Source organism: Amblyomma maculatum, chromosome 7 (genome assembly GCF_055883805.1).
Source record: "Amblyomma maculatum isolate TAMU_Amacu chromosome 7, ASM5588380v1, whole genome shotgun sequence".
Classification (NCBI taxonomy): domain Eukaryota; kingdom Metazoa; phylum Arthropoda; class Arachnida; order Ixodida; family Ixodidae; genus Amblyomma; species Amblyomma maculatum.
Window position 1 is genome coordinate 58,690,962 of NC_139350.1, and position 14,057 is coordinate 58,705,018.

General features: G+C 47.6%; 1 protein-coding gene, 5 non-coding genes and 1 pseudogene across 6 annotated transcripts; all 7 read left to right on the plus strand.

The window, feature by feature from the left end:
* The first annotated feature begins 685 nt into the window (after positions 1-685).
* TRNAN-GUU (transfer RNA asparagine (anticodon GUU)) lies at positions 686-759 on the plus strand. Its single transcript has one exon. It is a non-coding gene; the product is annotated as a tRNA-Asn (tRNA).
* Positions 760-1,279: 520 nt separating this feature from the next.
* TRNAN-GUU (transfer RNA asparagine (anticodon GUU)) lies at positions 1,280-1,353 on the plus strand. Its single transcript has one exon. It is a non-coding gene; the product is annotated as a tRNA-Asn (tRNA).
* A 518-nt stretch (positions 1,354-1,871) lies between these two features.
* Positions 1,872-1,945, plus strand: TRNAN-GUU (transfer RNA asparagine (anticodon GUU)). Its single transcript has one exon. It is a non-coding gene; the product is annotated as a tRNA-Asn (tRNA).
* Positions 1,946-8,090: 6,145 nt separating this feature from the next.
* TRNAN-GUU (transfer RNA asparagine (anticodon GUU)) lies at positions 8,091-8,164 on the plus strand. Its single transcript has one exon. It is a non-coding gene; the product is annotated as a tRNA-Asn (tRNA).
* Positions 8,165-8,364: 200 nt separating this feature from the next.
* On the plus strand, positions 8,365-9,649 carry LOC146183367 (uncharacterized). Its single transcript, XM_084608359.1, has one exon. It carries the CDS (start codon positions 8,399-8,401, stop codon positions 9,647-9,649), a length of 1,251 nt encoding a protein of 416 aa, XP_084464485.1. The 5' UTR covers positions 8,365-8,398.
* A 1,954-nt stretch (positions 9,650-11,603) lies between these two features.
* LOC146183368 (uncharacterized) lies at positions 11,604-13,101 on the plus strand (annotated as a pseudogene).
* A 124-nt stretch (positions 13,102-13,225) lies between these two features.
* On the plus strand, positions 13,226-13,299 carry TRNAN-GUU (transfer RNA asparagine (anticodon GUU)). Its single transcript has one exon. It is a non-coding gene; the product is annotated as a tRNA-Asn (tRNA).
* The last annotated feature ends 758 nt before the right edge of the window (positions 13,300-14,057 follow it).

Below are 14,057 nucleotides of genomic sequence, written 5' to 3' on the forward strand. Positions count from 1 at the left end.
CAACGTTCCTAGAAAAAAACTGTATAAAGATCTCATTGACGTGATGCTGCCGGTGCCTTTTTACCGGGCATTACACTGTGGAGGCCCAGGGCAGGACGTTTTGAAAAGAGTTAAGAAGATGCCCGTGAGGCCATCAGCTAAAACATTCCTTTTCAAACTTCACTCTAATACGCTCCCTGTTAAAACCTGGCTGAATGAAAAAGGTATCTTCGTCCCATGGACAACAAATTGCCTGTTGTGCAAAAAACCGGAAACAATTGAACACGTTTTCTTACAGTGTTGGGATGCTGTATTTCTATGGGACGTCCTCCAAAGGACAATTAAAAAGGAGCTTCCATTAACTCCTTACGGTATAAGATTTCTACCAGTGCAGAACGATGATGCACCTTATGATTTAATTATGCTTCTTGGCCTCCATAGTTTGTGGAAAACACGAATGCAGGTGCGTCATGCAGATATAGATACACGATCTTCGCGTGAAAACTTTATTGAAAGTGCTGTTTATATACGTGAAACTTTCATGAGGCAGCAGGATCCGCCACAATGGCATTGTCTCTTTGATGAGTTAGTGCACTTGAAAAGATTTTAGCCACTTACGCGTTAGCTCAAGTGTAGTTGACGTTTTTTTATCATGTGTATTTTTGTTTTGTGTTTCACGGCAATAAAGAAAAAAAAAAAAAAAAAAGCCTCCGTGGCGCAATCGGCTAGCGCGTTCGGCTGTTAACCGAAAGGTTGGAGGTTCGAGTCCTCCCGGTGGCGGCATATTTTTGGTTCTAGCTGTAGTGTAGTTTGTCACTGAGCAGCAAAACAAGTTTGGTTATTGTAGAGAAACACACTAATTGACATTTTGCTTGGGTGCTGTATTCTCGTGCAATTAATAAAAAAAAAATGCTTCATGAAACATTAAACGCCCTAGCCATTTGAAGCTTTCCGAGTGTGTTGTTAGCTGGAGAAGCTTTCCTCTTGGCACATCCCCCGACCCGGCCTCCGTGGTGCAATCGGCTAGCGCGTTCGGCTGTTAACCGAAAGGTTGGAGGTTCGAGTCCTCCCTGTGGCGGCATATTTTTGGTTCTAGCTGTAGTGTAGTTTGTCACTGAGCAGCAAAACAAGTTTGGTTATTGTAGAGAAACACACTAATTGACATTTTGCTTGGTTGCTGTATTCTCGTGCAATTAATAAAAAAAATGCTTCATGAAATATTAAACGTCCTAGCCATTTGAAGCTTTCCGAGTGTGTTGTTAGCTAGAGAAGCTTTCCTCTTGGCACATCCCCCGACCCGGCCTCCGTGGCGCAATCGGCTAGCGCGTTCGGCTGTTAACCGAAAGGTTGGAGGTTCGAGTCCTCCCGGTGGCGGCATATTTTTGGTTCTAGCTGTAGTGTAGTTTGTCACTGAGCAGCAAAACAAGTTTGGTTATTGTAGAGAAACACACTAATTGACATTTTGCTTGGTTGCTGTATTCTCGTGCAATTAATAAAAAAAATGCTTCATGAAATATTAAACGTCCTAGCCATTTGAAGCTTTCCGAGTGTGTTGTTAGCTGGAGAAGCTTTCCTCTTGGCACATCCCCCGACCCGGCCTCCGTGGCGCAATCGGCTAGCGCGTTCGGCTGTTAACCGAAAGGTTGGAGGTTCGAGTCCTCCCTGTGGCGGCATATTTTTGGTTCTAGCTGTAGTGTAGTTTGTCACTGAGCAGCAAAACAAGTTTGGTTATTGTAGAGAAACACACTAATTGACATTTTGCTTGGTTGCTGTATTCTCGTGCAATTAATAAAAAAAATGCTTCATGAAATATTAAACGTCCTAGCCATTTGAAGCTTTCCGAGTGTGTTGTTAGCTAGAGAAGCTTTCCTCTTGGCACATCCCCCGACCCGGCCTCCGTGGCGCAATCGGCTAGCGCGTTCGGCTGTTAACCGAAAGGTTGGAGGTTCGAGTCCTCCCGGTGGCGGCATATTTTTGGTTCTAGCTGTAGTGTAGTTTGTCACTGAGCAGCAAAACAAGTTTGGTTATTGTAGAGAAACACACTAATTGACATTTTGCTTGGTTGCTGTATTCTCGTGCAATTAATAAAAAAAATGCTTCATGAAATATTAAACGTCCTAGCCATTTGAAGCTTTCCGAGTGTGTTGTTAGCTGGAGAAGCTTTCCTCTTGGCACATCCCCCGACCCGGCCTCCGTGGCGCAATCGGCTAGCGTGTTCGGCTGTTAACCGAAAGGTTGGAGGTTCGAGTCCTCCCTGTGGCGGCATATTTTTGGTTCTAGCTGTAGTGTAGTTTGTCACTGAGCAGCAAAACAAGTTTGGTTATTGTAGAGAAACACACTAATTGACATTTTGCTTGGTTGCTGTATTCTCGTGCAATTAATAAAAAAAATGCTTCATGAAATATTAAACGTCCTAGCCATTTGAAGCTTTCCGAGTGTGTTGTTTGCTAGAGAAGCTTTCCTCTTGGCACATCCCTCGACCCGGCCTCCGTGGCGCAATGAGATCTCAGCTCACAGCCCCCGTTTGCGTGGTGTAGTGGTTATGGGATTCTGCTTCCGGCCACGCCAGTGAACGGACGCAGGACGCAGGGCTCCTCAGGAGCGGCTTCAGCGGCCATGTCAGGCCGCGGTAACAGGACTGCTGAACAGGACAACACTTACCAGGTCGTTTTGCCTGCACTTCCAACAGGTCGGTTTGTTTTGAATACCGTTTTTTTGCACGCCGATATCAGGGCCCGCCCGTACCGGGTGGAAGATTTCCGGGATGCTTTAGCACAACACTCGCTAATCCCCGATGTTATCGCTATGGGGGCGTATCGGATGAGCCACGTCTGGGCCGTCACTCTCAAGGATACTGAAGCCGTCAACAAGATTGTCAGTGTAGGTGAGCTGTCTGTGAAAAACGGTCGCTGTTTGGTGATTGACCCGGCGAACCAGGACGTGCGACTCAAGCTTCACTGGCTACTACACAACGTGCCAGATGAAGATGTTCGTGCTGCATTTGCGCCTTACGGAAAGGTGTCGGAAGTTTCCCGGGAGCGTTGGCGTGTTAAAGGTATGCTAGAAAAGGGCTCTACAACTAGACTCGTAACGCTGAAGCTGAAAGCTGGCATGAAGCTCGACGACCTGCCGCATCAGTTGAATGTTAGCGGTGAGCTCGCGCTCGTCATTGTGCCAGGCAGACCCCCGTTGTGCCTACGCTGCCGGGGTACGGGTCACATCCGCAAAGAGTGCCGGGTTCCTCGCTGCGGAACCTGTCGACGGTTCGGGCATGAAGACAGCCAGTGTGCACGAACCTACGCTAGCATTGCCGGACCTGGGACCAGCGAAGACTCGTCCGAGTTAATTATGGACGAGGCGGATGCGGAGGAGGCTGCTGACATTAGAGGCCAGTCAACGAAACAGGACGCGCCTTCCATGACGGTTTTAACAAAGAATAAAGTGACGGTCTCAAATGAAATGAATGAAACTCGGCATGTCTTGAACGTACCATCCCAGGACCATGAAAGCGCATCAAAGGAAGTGTCAGAAGACGTAGCCAAATTTTCCGACGCTGAGGATTCTCAGTACTGAGCCTTCCTTTACTGATGCCATGGAGGTTGGGCCGGAGACAGCAGCCTTAATTGCCGCGAAACGTCCGCATGAGGAAAGCGTGGAGGAGACTCAGCTGCCAGGCGGTGTTTGTGGTGAGCCGCCGCCGAAAACTTCTGGCATCCGAAGAGCCACGTTAAGACCGAAGCCGAACTTCTCGGCCGACACGCGGCAGGCGGGGAAACCGCCTCGGTAGTTTTTGTGGTGCCCTGAACGAATTGTGGCTCGGCTGCCTACCGACCAGCGTCAGGCACCTTCTGCAACCAAGTGGTGCGTGTGTGAGCAAAAATGAAACAATGTGCTTGGACTTCGTTTGAATGCATCCCGACATTCTGCTGGGAGGACATTACATGCATACATACGCCGCTGTTCGTCAGAAGCAGAAGCCATGCAACCATGAAGGTAGGCACCATGCGGGTACGGGCGTCTCTCTCTAATACATGACTCTCAAGCTTAATTCGCCGTTACATGTAGCTACTTTGAATGTCAGAGGACTGGGAGCGAGAAGGCGACAATGCCAATTCAGTCGCCTCCTTTTGGATAATGATATAGATATAGCAGCTGTGCAAGAGTCAAAGATTGAGAGCCAAGAAAGCACTGACCGTATGGTGGCTTCTTTTCAAACAAACTTTTATGTGTGTGTATGCCATTCTGTTGGTGTATCGGGTGGATGCCTTTTATTTATACGCAACACGCTGGGAGTAAGCGTAGAGTCCGTTTTTGCCTGTCCAAGCGGTCGGCTTTTGGTTACCGATTTTACCTACTCTAATTTATGCTGGCGTGTTGTGTGTGTGTATGCTCCCAATTCAGGATGTGAGCGTGAATTGTTTTTTGAGTCTATTGAGGTGTGGCTGAAGACTGACAAAATCTTGCTTGTACTTGGTGACTACAACTGTGTGTGCGCAGCTGTGGACCGAGCGGCGAAGTGTAAACCTCGAAGAGACAGAAGCTCCGAGCTGTTGAATGCACTTGTGCATGAGTATGGCCTTGAGGATGTTGGTAGTGTGTTCTCCACTGGAAACCAGCCAGAGTTCACGCACTTTCAGCGTGACAGCCATGCTAGATTGGACAGGGTGTATGCCTCGGTAGATCTTGTTTCCCTATGTACTGCATATGAGGTCAAACCTGTGTCTTTCAGCGATCATTGTCTCGAGAGTGCAGTGTTTGGTCGCAAAGGAAAGAAATCGCGCTTTAACTGGTACCTATGGAAAATGAATGCCAAACTTCTTGCCGATGAAGAGTTCCTTACGGAAGTTAAGACCGAGTTTGAAAATCGTCTTGCTATGCGACCAATAAGTTTTGCAGAGGAATGGGACAGCTTCAAAGAGTGGGTCAAATTGAAATCCACAGAAAAGAGCAGTAAGGTGCGGCATAAAGAGAAAGAAAAAGAAAAAGAACTGAATGAACAACTCCAGTTTTTTTTGAGCATGGAAAGTTCAGTGCCAGGGCATTTCGCCAGTAAAATACGAGAGATAAAAAGTGAGTTGGAAACAATCGACAGCGAAAGATACACAGCGGCTGTCATACGTGCAAGGGCTGAAAAACTTTGGGCTGGAGAAGTTCCGACAAAACGAGCGCTAGCAGACGAGAAAAGATACGCCTGCCAGAAAGAAATAAGGAGTATAAGGTATGCCGGCCATATCACAGAAGATGCTAAAGATATTCAGCGTGCGGTAGCAGAGCACTTCGAAGAACTGATTAGCGCTAAGCCTCAGACTGTAGGCGGCTTTCAAACAGATTTTCTGAGACTGATGCCTGCACTGGATGACGAAAGTAAAGCGCGCCTAGAAACACCGATAACGTTGCAGGAGATAGTATCTGCAATAGATGACCTGACAACTGGGAAGGCCCCTGGGCCGGATGGCCTAAGCGCTGCCTTCTTTAAAACGTTTCAGCAGTATGCGGCTCAGTTTTTGCTCTGTGTAATCACTGAAGCTTATGAACGTAATACTGTCCCATTGTCTTTCTCTACATCGCACATTGTTCTAATACCCAAGACAGATGATCCGGAGAAACGTCTGTTGGTGGGGTCATATCGACCGATTAGCCTCACCAATGTTGACTACAAGGTGTACATGAAGGTTTTAGCAAAACGACTGCAAAGCGTAATAAAGAAATTGGTTGGGTCTCATCAAACGTGCGGCATCAAGGGTCGATCCATTGCCACGAATATACATGTCGCAAGAACCGTACTAGAATGTGTTGATGCACTCGGTGGTCAGATAGCCATGATGCAGTTAGATTTGGCGAAAGCCTTTGACCGTGTTTCTCACGAAATTCTGTTTTCCATTTTGCAGCATTCTAACCTTGGTGACGTCATAGTGGAGGGTGTTAAAATGGCGTATGCGAACTGCACGACCCGTATTATAGTGAATGGTGAACTGACTGACAGCATCGCAGTACGTTCATCGGTAAGGCAGGGCTGCCCACTCTCACCCCTGCTGTTTGCACTGTATTTAGAGCCACTTTGTTTGGCTATCATTGATAGCGATCGCATTTTAGGGTTCAAGCTGCAATCAGCACACGTGAAAATGCTAGCATATGCCGATGACATAGCAGTGTTTTGTGCAACTAGAAAGAGCATTTGTGAAGCCACGAGTGTCGTCCAAACATTTTGTGATCAAACGGGATGTAAGATCAATTGGGAGAAAAGCTCTGGGTTTTGGCACGGTGATTGGGACGTGACACCTGATTTCTTCTGTAAGCTGCGATGGTCTGCTCTCCCAACACGATATCTAGGCGTGCCTTTAGAATGTTATCAAGATCCCAACGTGCACTGGATGGAAGAAACATCCAGAGCGAAAGAAAAAGCGGATGCCTGGCAAGGAAGGCAACTCTCAATATTTTCGCGCGCTTCTATTTGCAATGTTTTTCTTATTTCGAGGCTGTGGTACCTCATGAATGTGTTGTGTGTCTCACGAACCTCAATTCAGAAAATGCACCGCGTTTTTGCTGTTTTTATTTGGGCATCCACATGGGAAAAAACCGCCCGGACGAATTTGTTTATTTCTGTTAAAAGGGGCGGGCTTGGCCTTGCACATCTGTTCTTGCGTCAGGTGGTTTCGCGATTTATATTCCTCCGTGATCAAAAAGATACCTTTTTAAGAACCGTGATGCAAGTGCGATTACAGAGGCTGCTCCCTGAATGGATTGTGTCATGTGAAAACATGCCTGGTACTGTGACTGGCTACCTGCGCGAGGTTGTTTTTTCGTGCAAGTTGCTTGAAGTGCGGTTTTCTTTTGATTACCTTTACAACGTTCCTAGAAAAAAACTGTATAAAGATCTCATTGACGTGATGCTGCCGGTGCCTTTTTACCGGGCATTACACTGTGGAGGCCCAGGGCAGGACGTTTTGAAAAGAGTTAAGAAGATGCCCGTGAGGCCATCAGCTAAAACATTCCTTTTCAAACTTCACTCTAATACGCTCCCTGTTAAAACCTGGCTGAATGAAAAAGGTATCTTCGTCCCATGGACAACAAATTGCCTGTTGTGCAAAAAACCGGAAACAATTGAACACGTTTTCTTACAGTGTTGGGATGCTGTCTTTCTATGGGACGTCCTCCAAAGGACAATTAAAAAGGAGCTTCCATTAACTCCTTACGGTATAAGATTTCTACCAGTGCAGAACGATGATGCACCTTATGTTTTAATTATGCTTCTTGGCCTCCATAGTTTGTGGAAAACACGAATGCAGGTGCGTCATGCAGATATAGATACACGATCTTCGCGTGAAAACTTTATTGAAAGTGCTGTTTATATACGTGAAACTTTCATGAGGCAGCAGGATCCGCCACAATGGCATTGTCTCTTTGATGAGTTAGTGCACTTGAAAAGATTTTAGCCACTTACGCGTTAGCTCAAGTGTAGTTGACGTTTTTTATCATGTGTATTTTTGTTTTGTGTTTCACGGCAATAAAGAAAAAAAAAAAAAGTGGCGCAATCGGCTAGCGCGTTCGGCTGTTAACCGAAAGGTTGGAGGTTCGAGTCCTCCCGGTGGCGGCATATTTTTGGTTCTAGCTGTAGTGTAGTTTGTCACTGAGCAGCAAAACAAGTTTGGTTATTGTAGAGAAACACACTAATTGACATTTTGCTTGGGTGCTGTATTCTCGTGCAATTAATAAAAAAAATGCTTCATGAAGTATTAAACGTCCTAGCCATTTGTAGCTTTCCGAGTGTGATGTTAGCTAGAGAAGCTTTCCTCTTGGCACATCCCCCGACCCGGCCTCCGTGGCGCAATCGGCTAGCGCGTTCGGCTGTTAACCGAAAGGTTGGAGGTTCGCGTCCTCCCGGTGGCGGCATTTTTTTTTGGTTCTAGCTGTAGTGTAGTTTGTCACTGAGCAGCAAAACAAGTTTGGTTATTGTAGAGAAACACACTAATTGACATTTTGCTTGGGTGCTGTATTCTCGTGCAATTAATAAAAAAAATGCTTCATGAAGTATTAAACGTCCTAGCCATTTGTAGCTTTCCGAGTGTGATGTTAGCTAGAGAAGCTTTCCTCTTGGCACATCCCCCGACCCGGCCTCCGTGGCGCAATCGGCTAGCGCGTTCGGCTGTTAACCGAAAGGTTGGAGGTTCGAGTCCTCCCGGTGGCGGCATATTTTTGGTTCTAGCTGTAGTGTAGTTTGTCACTGAGCAGCAAAACAAGTTTGGTTATTGTAGAGAAACACACTAATTGACATTTTGCTTGGGTGCTGTATTCTCGTGCAATTAATAAAAAAAATGCTTCATTAAATATTAAACGTCCTAGCCATTTGAAGCTTTCCGAGTGTGTTGTTAGCTAGAGAAGCATTCTACTTCCGGCCACCGAGCGGGACGGTCGCAGAATCATGAGCTCCAGCGGAGCGGCGACAGCGGCCCTTGCCGGCCGCGGAAACAGGAATCTTGATACGGATGATATGGACTATGAGTTGATTTTGCCGACGCTGCCTACAGGACGTGTTGTTTTAAACACCGTGTTTTTGCACGGCGACGTGCGCAATAGGCCGTACAAAGTGGAAGATTTTCGCGATGCCCTCGCCAACGTTGGTGCGCTCCCCGATGTTGTGGCGTTGGGGGCGTACCAGATTAACAACGTTTGGGCTGTCACGCTCAGCAGCGCTGAAGCAACGAAGAAGCTGGCTGCGTTGAAACAAGTAGAAGTAAAGGGACGTCGCTGCACCATCATCGACCCAGAGGACCAACAGGTGAAGCTGCGGCTGCACTGGATGTTGCACGGTGTGGCCGACGACGACATCCGGACGGCCTTTGCTGCTTTCGGTAACGTAACCGAGGTGACCCGGGAGAGGTGGCGCGTCCAAGGCGTCAAAGAGAAGGGGTCAACAACGAGAACAGTTCTCCTGAAACTGAAACCCGGTATTAAGACCGATGACCTACCTCACCAGCTGCGAGTCGCCGGTGAGTTGGCCTTTGTTGTGGTGCCTGGGCGGCCTATGCAGTGCCTGCGCTGCCGTGGTAGCGGTCACGTTAGACGTGAATGCAAGGTGCCCCGGTGTTCGAAATGCAGGCGTTACGGCCACGTCGACAGTGAGTGTGTCCGTACATGTGCGGTGGCCACGGGGCTCGCATCGAGGGAGGAGATAGCCGAACACCAGATGGACGTATCAGAGGCGGAGGAAGCGGCGAAAGGAGTCGAGGAAGTAGGCAAGCCGGAAGCGGCGACTGTCTCTTCTGGGACTTCTAGCAGAAACACAAACGTGTCAAGTGAGGCAGAGAGGCAACCTGAAGAAAAAGACTCGGCAGCGGCCTGGGCTGATACTGAGAAGAAGGAAGATAGCTTTTTGGCAGCTACGGAACCCGCGATGATGGCCTCGACGAGCAGCGAGGAGCAACAGCAACAGTGCAATGTTCGTGCGGGCAATGTCTCGGCCAAACGGCCTCACGCCCAGTCTGGTGATGGAGAAGACAAAACAACAGCGTCAAGCGTTGAGGAGCCGCCTACGAAAACGGTCCAGTCCCGGCGGTCCTCTCTCAGACCGAAGTCGAACTTTCAGGGGGACAAGCGGACCAGCGATAAGCCACCGCCGCTGCAAGACCATGCAGCCGCAACGGAGGGCTGCGGCGGAAACAAAGGCGTGTAGCCGGGTGCTAGACGCGAAAGGTGAGCGCAAATGCTCTCGGTCTCTTCACTCTATATTAAAATGGATCCAACCCCTGCTCTGACATTCGGGACGCTTAATGTTAGAGGGTTAGCAACGAAGAAAAAGCAGAGCCAGGTGTTGCGCCTTATAACGGACAGAGACATCGATGTGCTAGCCGTTCAAGAGACCAAAGTCGAGGGAGAGGAAGAGACCGGGAGCATGGTGCAGCGCTTCACGTCGAAGTATTATGCCGTTGTGAGCTATCAGTCGGAACTTCTGCCGGGTGCGTCCTTCTTGTAAAAAAGTTGCCTGGACTTAACGTGCAGACTTATGCTTCCGGAGAGGCAGGGCGATACGTGATTTGTGATTTCGATTTTGAGAATATAGAATGGCGGGTTATCTGTGTTTATGCACCTAATGAATTGGAGGATAGGTGTTCCTTTTTTGAGAGCCTTAAATATTACTGCACTAGTGAGAAACAGATAGTGCTCATGGGCGATTTCAATTGTGTTCTGGCGGCTCGCGATAAAAGCAGCACCCGAGCCTTCAGGGACAGAAGTACAGACTTATTGTCACGACTGATAGATGAATATGCATTAGATGATGTGGCGGAGTGTTTAGACGGTGAACGTAGTGTGCAATACACCCACTTTCAAGGTATTAGTCATGCTCGCCTCGACAGGATTTACATGTCACTGGACTTAATACCAAAGTGTCAAAAATACCGAGTTTTACCAGTGGCCTTTTCAGATCACTGTGCAGTGATATGCACTCTAGGCAAAAGGAAGCGAGCCAGTGGATTTTCATGGGAGCTGTGGAAATTAAATTGTAAACTGCTAAAAGACCAAATTTTCACTGAGTATGTGACGGAAAAAATTACCAAAATAGTAAATTAGTGTCAAAACGAAATTGGGCTCCAGTGGGTACTAGCCAAAGAAGAATTTAAGATGAAGGCCATTGAGCGGTCTACTTTGCTAAAGCACCAGGAAAGATTACAGGAAAAACAGCTGAGAGATATCCTTGAAAAATTGTTGGCGCAGGAATGTAAAACGCCCGGCATAGGTAAGGAAGATATTAAGAAAACAAAGCAAAAGCTTGAACTTATCGAGGAAGACCGATATCGAGGGGCGACAGTGAGGGCAAGAGCGGAAGAATTGGTTGCAGGGGAGACGCCCACTAAGCGGGCTTTAGGAATGGAAAAAGCGCACGCTCGACGCAACGAAATTCAGGAGATCGAAGGAGCGGGTGGGGTAGTGACCGATAGCGATCGCATCCATCATGCTTTCTTTGATTACTATCAGGCGTTGTTCGCACAACATGAAGTTGACGTGCACAGATTTAAAGGCGAGTTTCTCGGCGCTATGCCTAGGCTCGATGAATCCCGAAAGGAAAGCTTGGAGAGGCGAATTAGTGAAAAAGAAGTTGAACGAGCAATAGAGAACTTGAACTCGGGAAAGTCTCCTGGCCCAGATGGGTTAAGTGCAGCTTTTTACAAAGCGTTTAAAACGGAATAAACCCCACTTTTGACTTTGCTGTTCAATGATGCCTATGATCGTAAGGAGTTGCCCCCGTCTTACGGTGCGGCCCATACCGTCCTCATCCCTAAAACAGATGATCCTATAAAACTCAGACAGGTTACTGCATATAGGCCGATCTCACTAACGAACGTCGATTATAAAATATCCATGAAAGTGTTGGCGGCGAGGCTTCAGAGCGTTATTAAAGAAATTGTTGGCCCTCATCAAACATGTGGCATAAAGAACAGGTCTATTGCTTACAATATTCATAAGGCAAGGTGTGTGCTGGAGTGTAGCGACGTCACTGGGGTACCGGTAGCAATTCTCCAGCTAGATCTTGAAAAAGCGTTTGACTGTGTTGCTCATGAGATTTTGTTTTCTATCTTAGATCATATCAATGTAGGTTCTATTATCACTGAGGGTGTGGCCATGGCGTACCGACACGGCGCTACAAAGTTAATTGTTAATAAATCGTTGGGGGCCCCCATTAACGTGGAACGTTCGGTGCGTCAGGGTTGCCCCCTCAGTCCACTCTTGTTTTGTATGTATGTTGAAACTTTGTGCTTGCACATAATACAGAGTAATGCTGTTCATGGTTTTCGGCTGCATGAAGCGGAAGTGAAAGTCCTAGCATATGCAGATGATGTAGCAATTTTCTGTGTCACAAAGGATAGCATTAGCAGTGCGGTAGAAGGTGTTAAAAGATTTAGTTTGGTCACGGGAAGCAAGGTGAACTGGCGAAAGTGCGTGGGGTTCTGGCACGGAGAATGGCCGGATACTCCTCACACTTTCGGATGTAACTTGGTGTACGACCCCTGTAAAGTACCTTGGAGTCCCGTTGGAATTTTACTGAGATACTGAACAGTATTGGAAGGGGCAGGCACAAGAGACACAAGAAAAAGCAGAAAAGTGGAAATGTACTCATTTATCCGTGTTTGCAAGAGCCACTGTGTGTAACCTGTTTTTTATTAGTAAACTGTGGTATGTGATGCAAGTGCTCCACTGCTCGCGAATTAACATACAACAGGTACATCGAATTTTTGCGGTTTTTGTATGGGCCTCTAGCTGGGAAAGGTGCATGCGGACAAACTTGTTCAGACGGGTCAAAGACGGAGGCCTAGGGCTGGGACACTTATTTGTGAGGCAACTGGTAAACAGATTTTTGTTTTCCGTGATGTTGAAGATCCTTTCCTGCGCACAGTGTGCCAAGTAAGGCTAGGGCGAGCCTTGCCAGAGTATGTAGTTGCAACAAAATGCATGACAGGAGGCATTCTTGGTTATTTCCGAGAGATAGTAACCAGCGTCAGATTCTTAACTACTCGGTTTTCAAAGGAATATTTGAGCAGCGTAACAAGGAAAACGTTGTACAGAGATTTGTGCGATGTTATCTTTCCGGTGCCGTTGTACAGGGCCTTGTACTGTGGAGGCCCCGGCGGTAATGTGTTGCGAAGGGTTAAAAAAATGAATGTATCGCCGGAAGTCAAGAGTTTTTTCTTTAAAGTGCACACTGGAACTTTACCCGTCAAATCTTTTTTGGAAGAAAAAGAGATGTTTCTACCGTGGGGACAAAACTGCCTAATCTGCAAGCAACCGGAGACCATAGACCATGTTTTTTTGCACTGTTGGGAAGGGGTTTATTTTTGGGACGTGCTACGGACGACCATGAAGAAACAGCTCCCGTTGCATTCACACGGAATCAGGTACTTGCCAACAAAAAATGAGGGTGGGATCCCGTTCGATTTAGTCATGCTGGTGGGCCTCCACAGTATATGGCGCTCTCGTATGGCCGGGTACTACTGTGACCCCGAAGCGCGTCCAGCGCGTATATATTTTCGAGAGAGCATCTGCAAGTTTGTAGAAATACAGAAGATACGGAATCCTGTCCCTGAGTGGCTCTCAAGGCTAGAGCCTTTGACAACACTCAGAGAATTTTAAATGTGACAAAGCCTGGTCCTCTCTTGGGGATTTCGCTTCTTGTATAACTGTGTACATTTTTTGTTTTTTTTTGTCTTTGTTTTGTGAAAGCCGAGGACCGGCAATAAAGAAAAAAAAAAACCCGGCCTCCGTGGCGCAATCGGCTAGCGCGTTCGGCTGTTAACCGAAAGGTTGGAGGTTCGAGTCCTCCCGGTGGCGGCATATTTTTGGTTCTAGCTGTAGTGTAGTTTGTCACTGAGCAGCAAAACAAGTTTGGTTATTGTAGAGAAACACACTAATTGACATTTTGCTTGGTTGTTGTATTCTCGTGCATTAAATAAAAACAATGCTTCATGAAACACTAAACGCCCTAGCTATTTGAAGCTTTCCGAGTGTGTTGTTAGCTAGAGAAGCTTTCTTCTTGGCATACCCCCCGACCCGGCCTCCGTGGCGCAAAGGATTCCACTTCCGGCCACCGAGCGTGACGGACGTGCTATCATGTGCTCCGTTGGAGCGGCGTTAGCGGCTCAGCCGAGCCGCGGGAACAGGATTGCTGTTCATGATAACGAGGAATACGAAGTGATGCTGCCCCACCTACCTACAGGTCGTATCGTTTTGAACACAGTATTTTTGCACGGCGACGTTCGGGCGCGGCCGTATAGGGTCGAGGACTATAGGGATGCCCTCGCTCGTTTGGATTTGCTCCCTGAGGTTGTAGCCCTGGGAGCATTCCAAAGGAATCACGTGTGGGCGGTCACGTTTAGGAGTTCAGAAGCCATGCAGAAAGTGCTCGCGGCTGAAAGCATTTCCGTCAAGGAACGTCGGTACATCGTTATCGACCCCAACAAGCAGGAAGTACGAGTCAAGGTGCACTGGGTTCTTCACAATGTGACTGACGAAGATGTGCGGGTGGCCTTCCGACCATATGGTGAAGTGACGCAAACGTCAAAAGAAAAGTGGCGTGTTCAAGGCGTTAC

Bases quoted from the DNA above. Each gene is read 5' to 3' on its own strand.
- LOC146183367 (XM_084608359.1), top strand. From the start codon at position 8,399: ATGAGCTCCAGCGGAGCGGCGACAGCGGCCCTTGCCGGCCGCGGAAAC.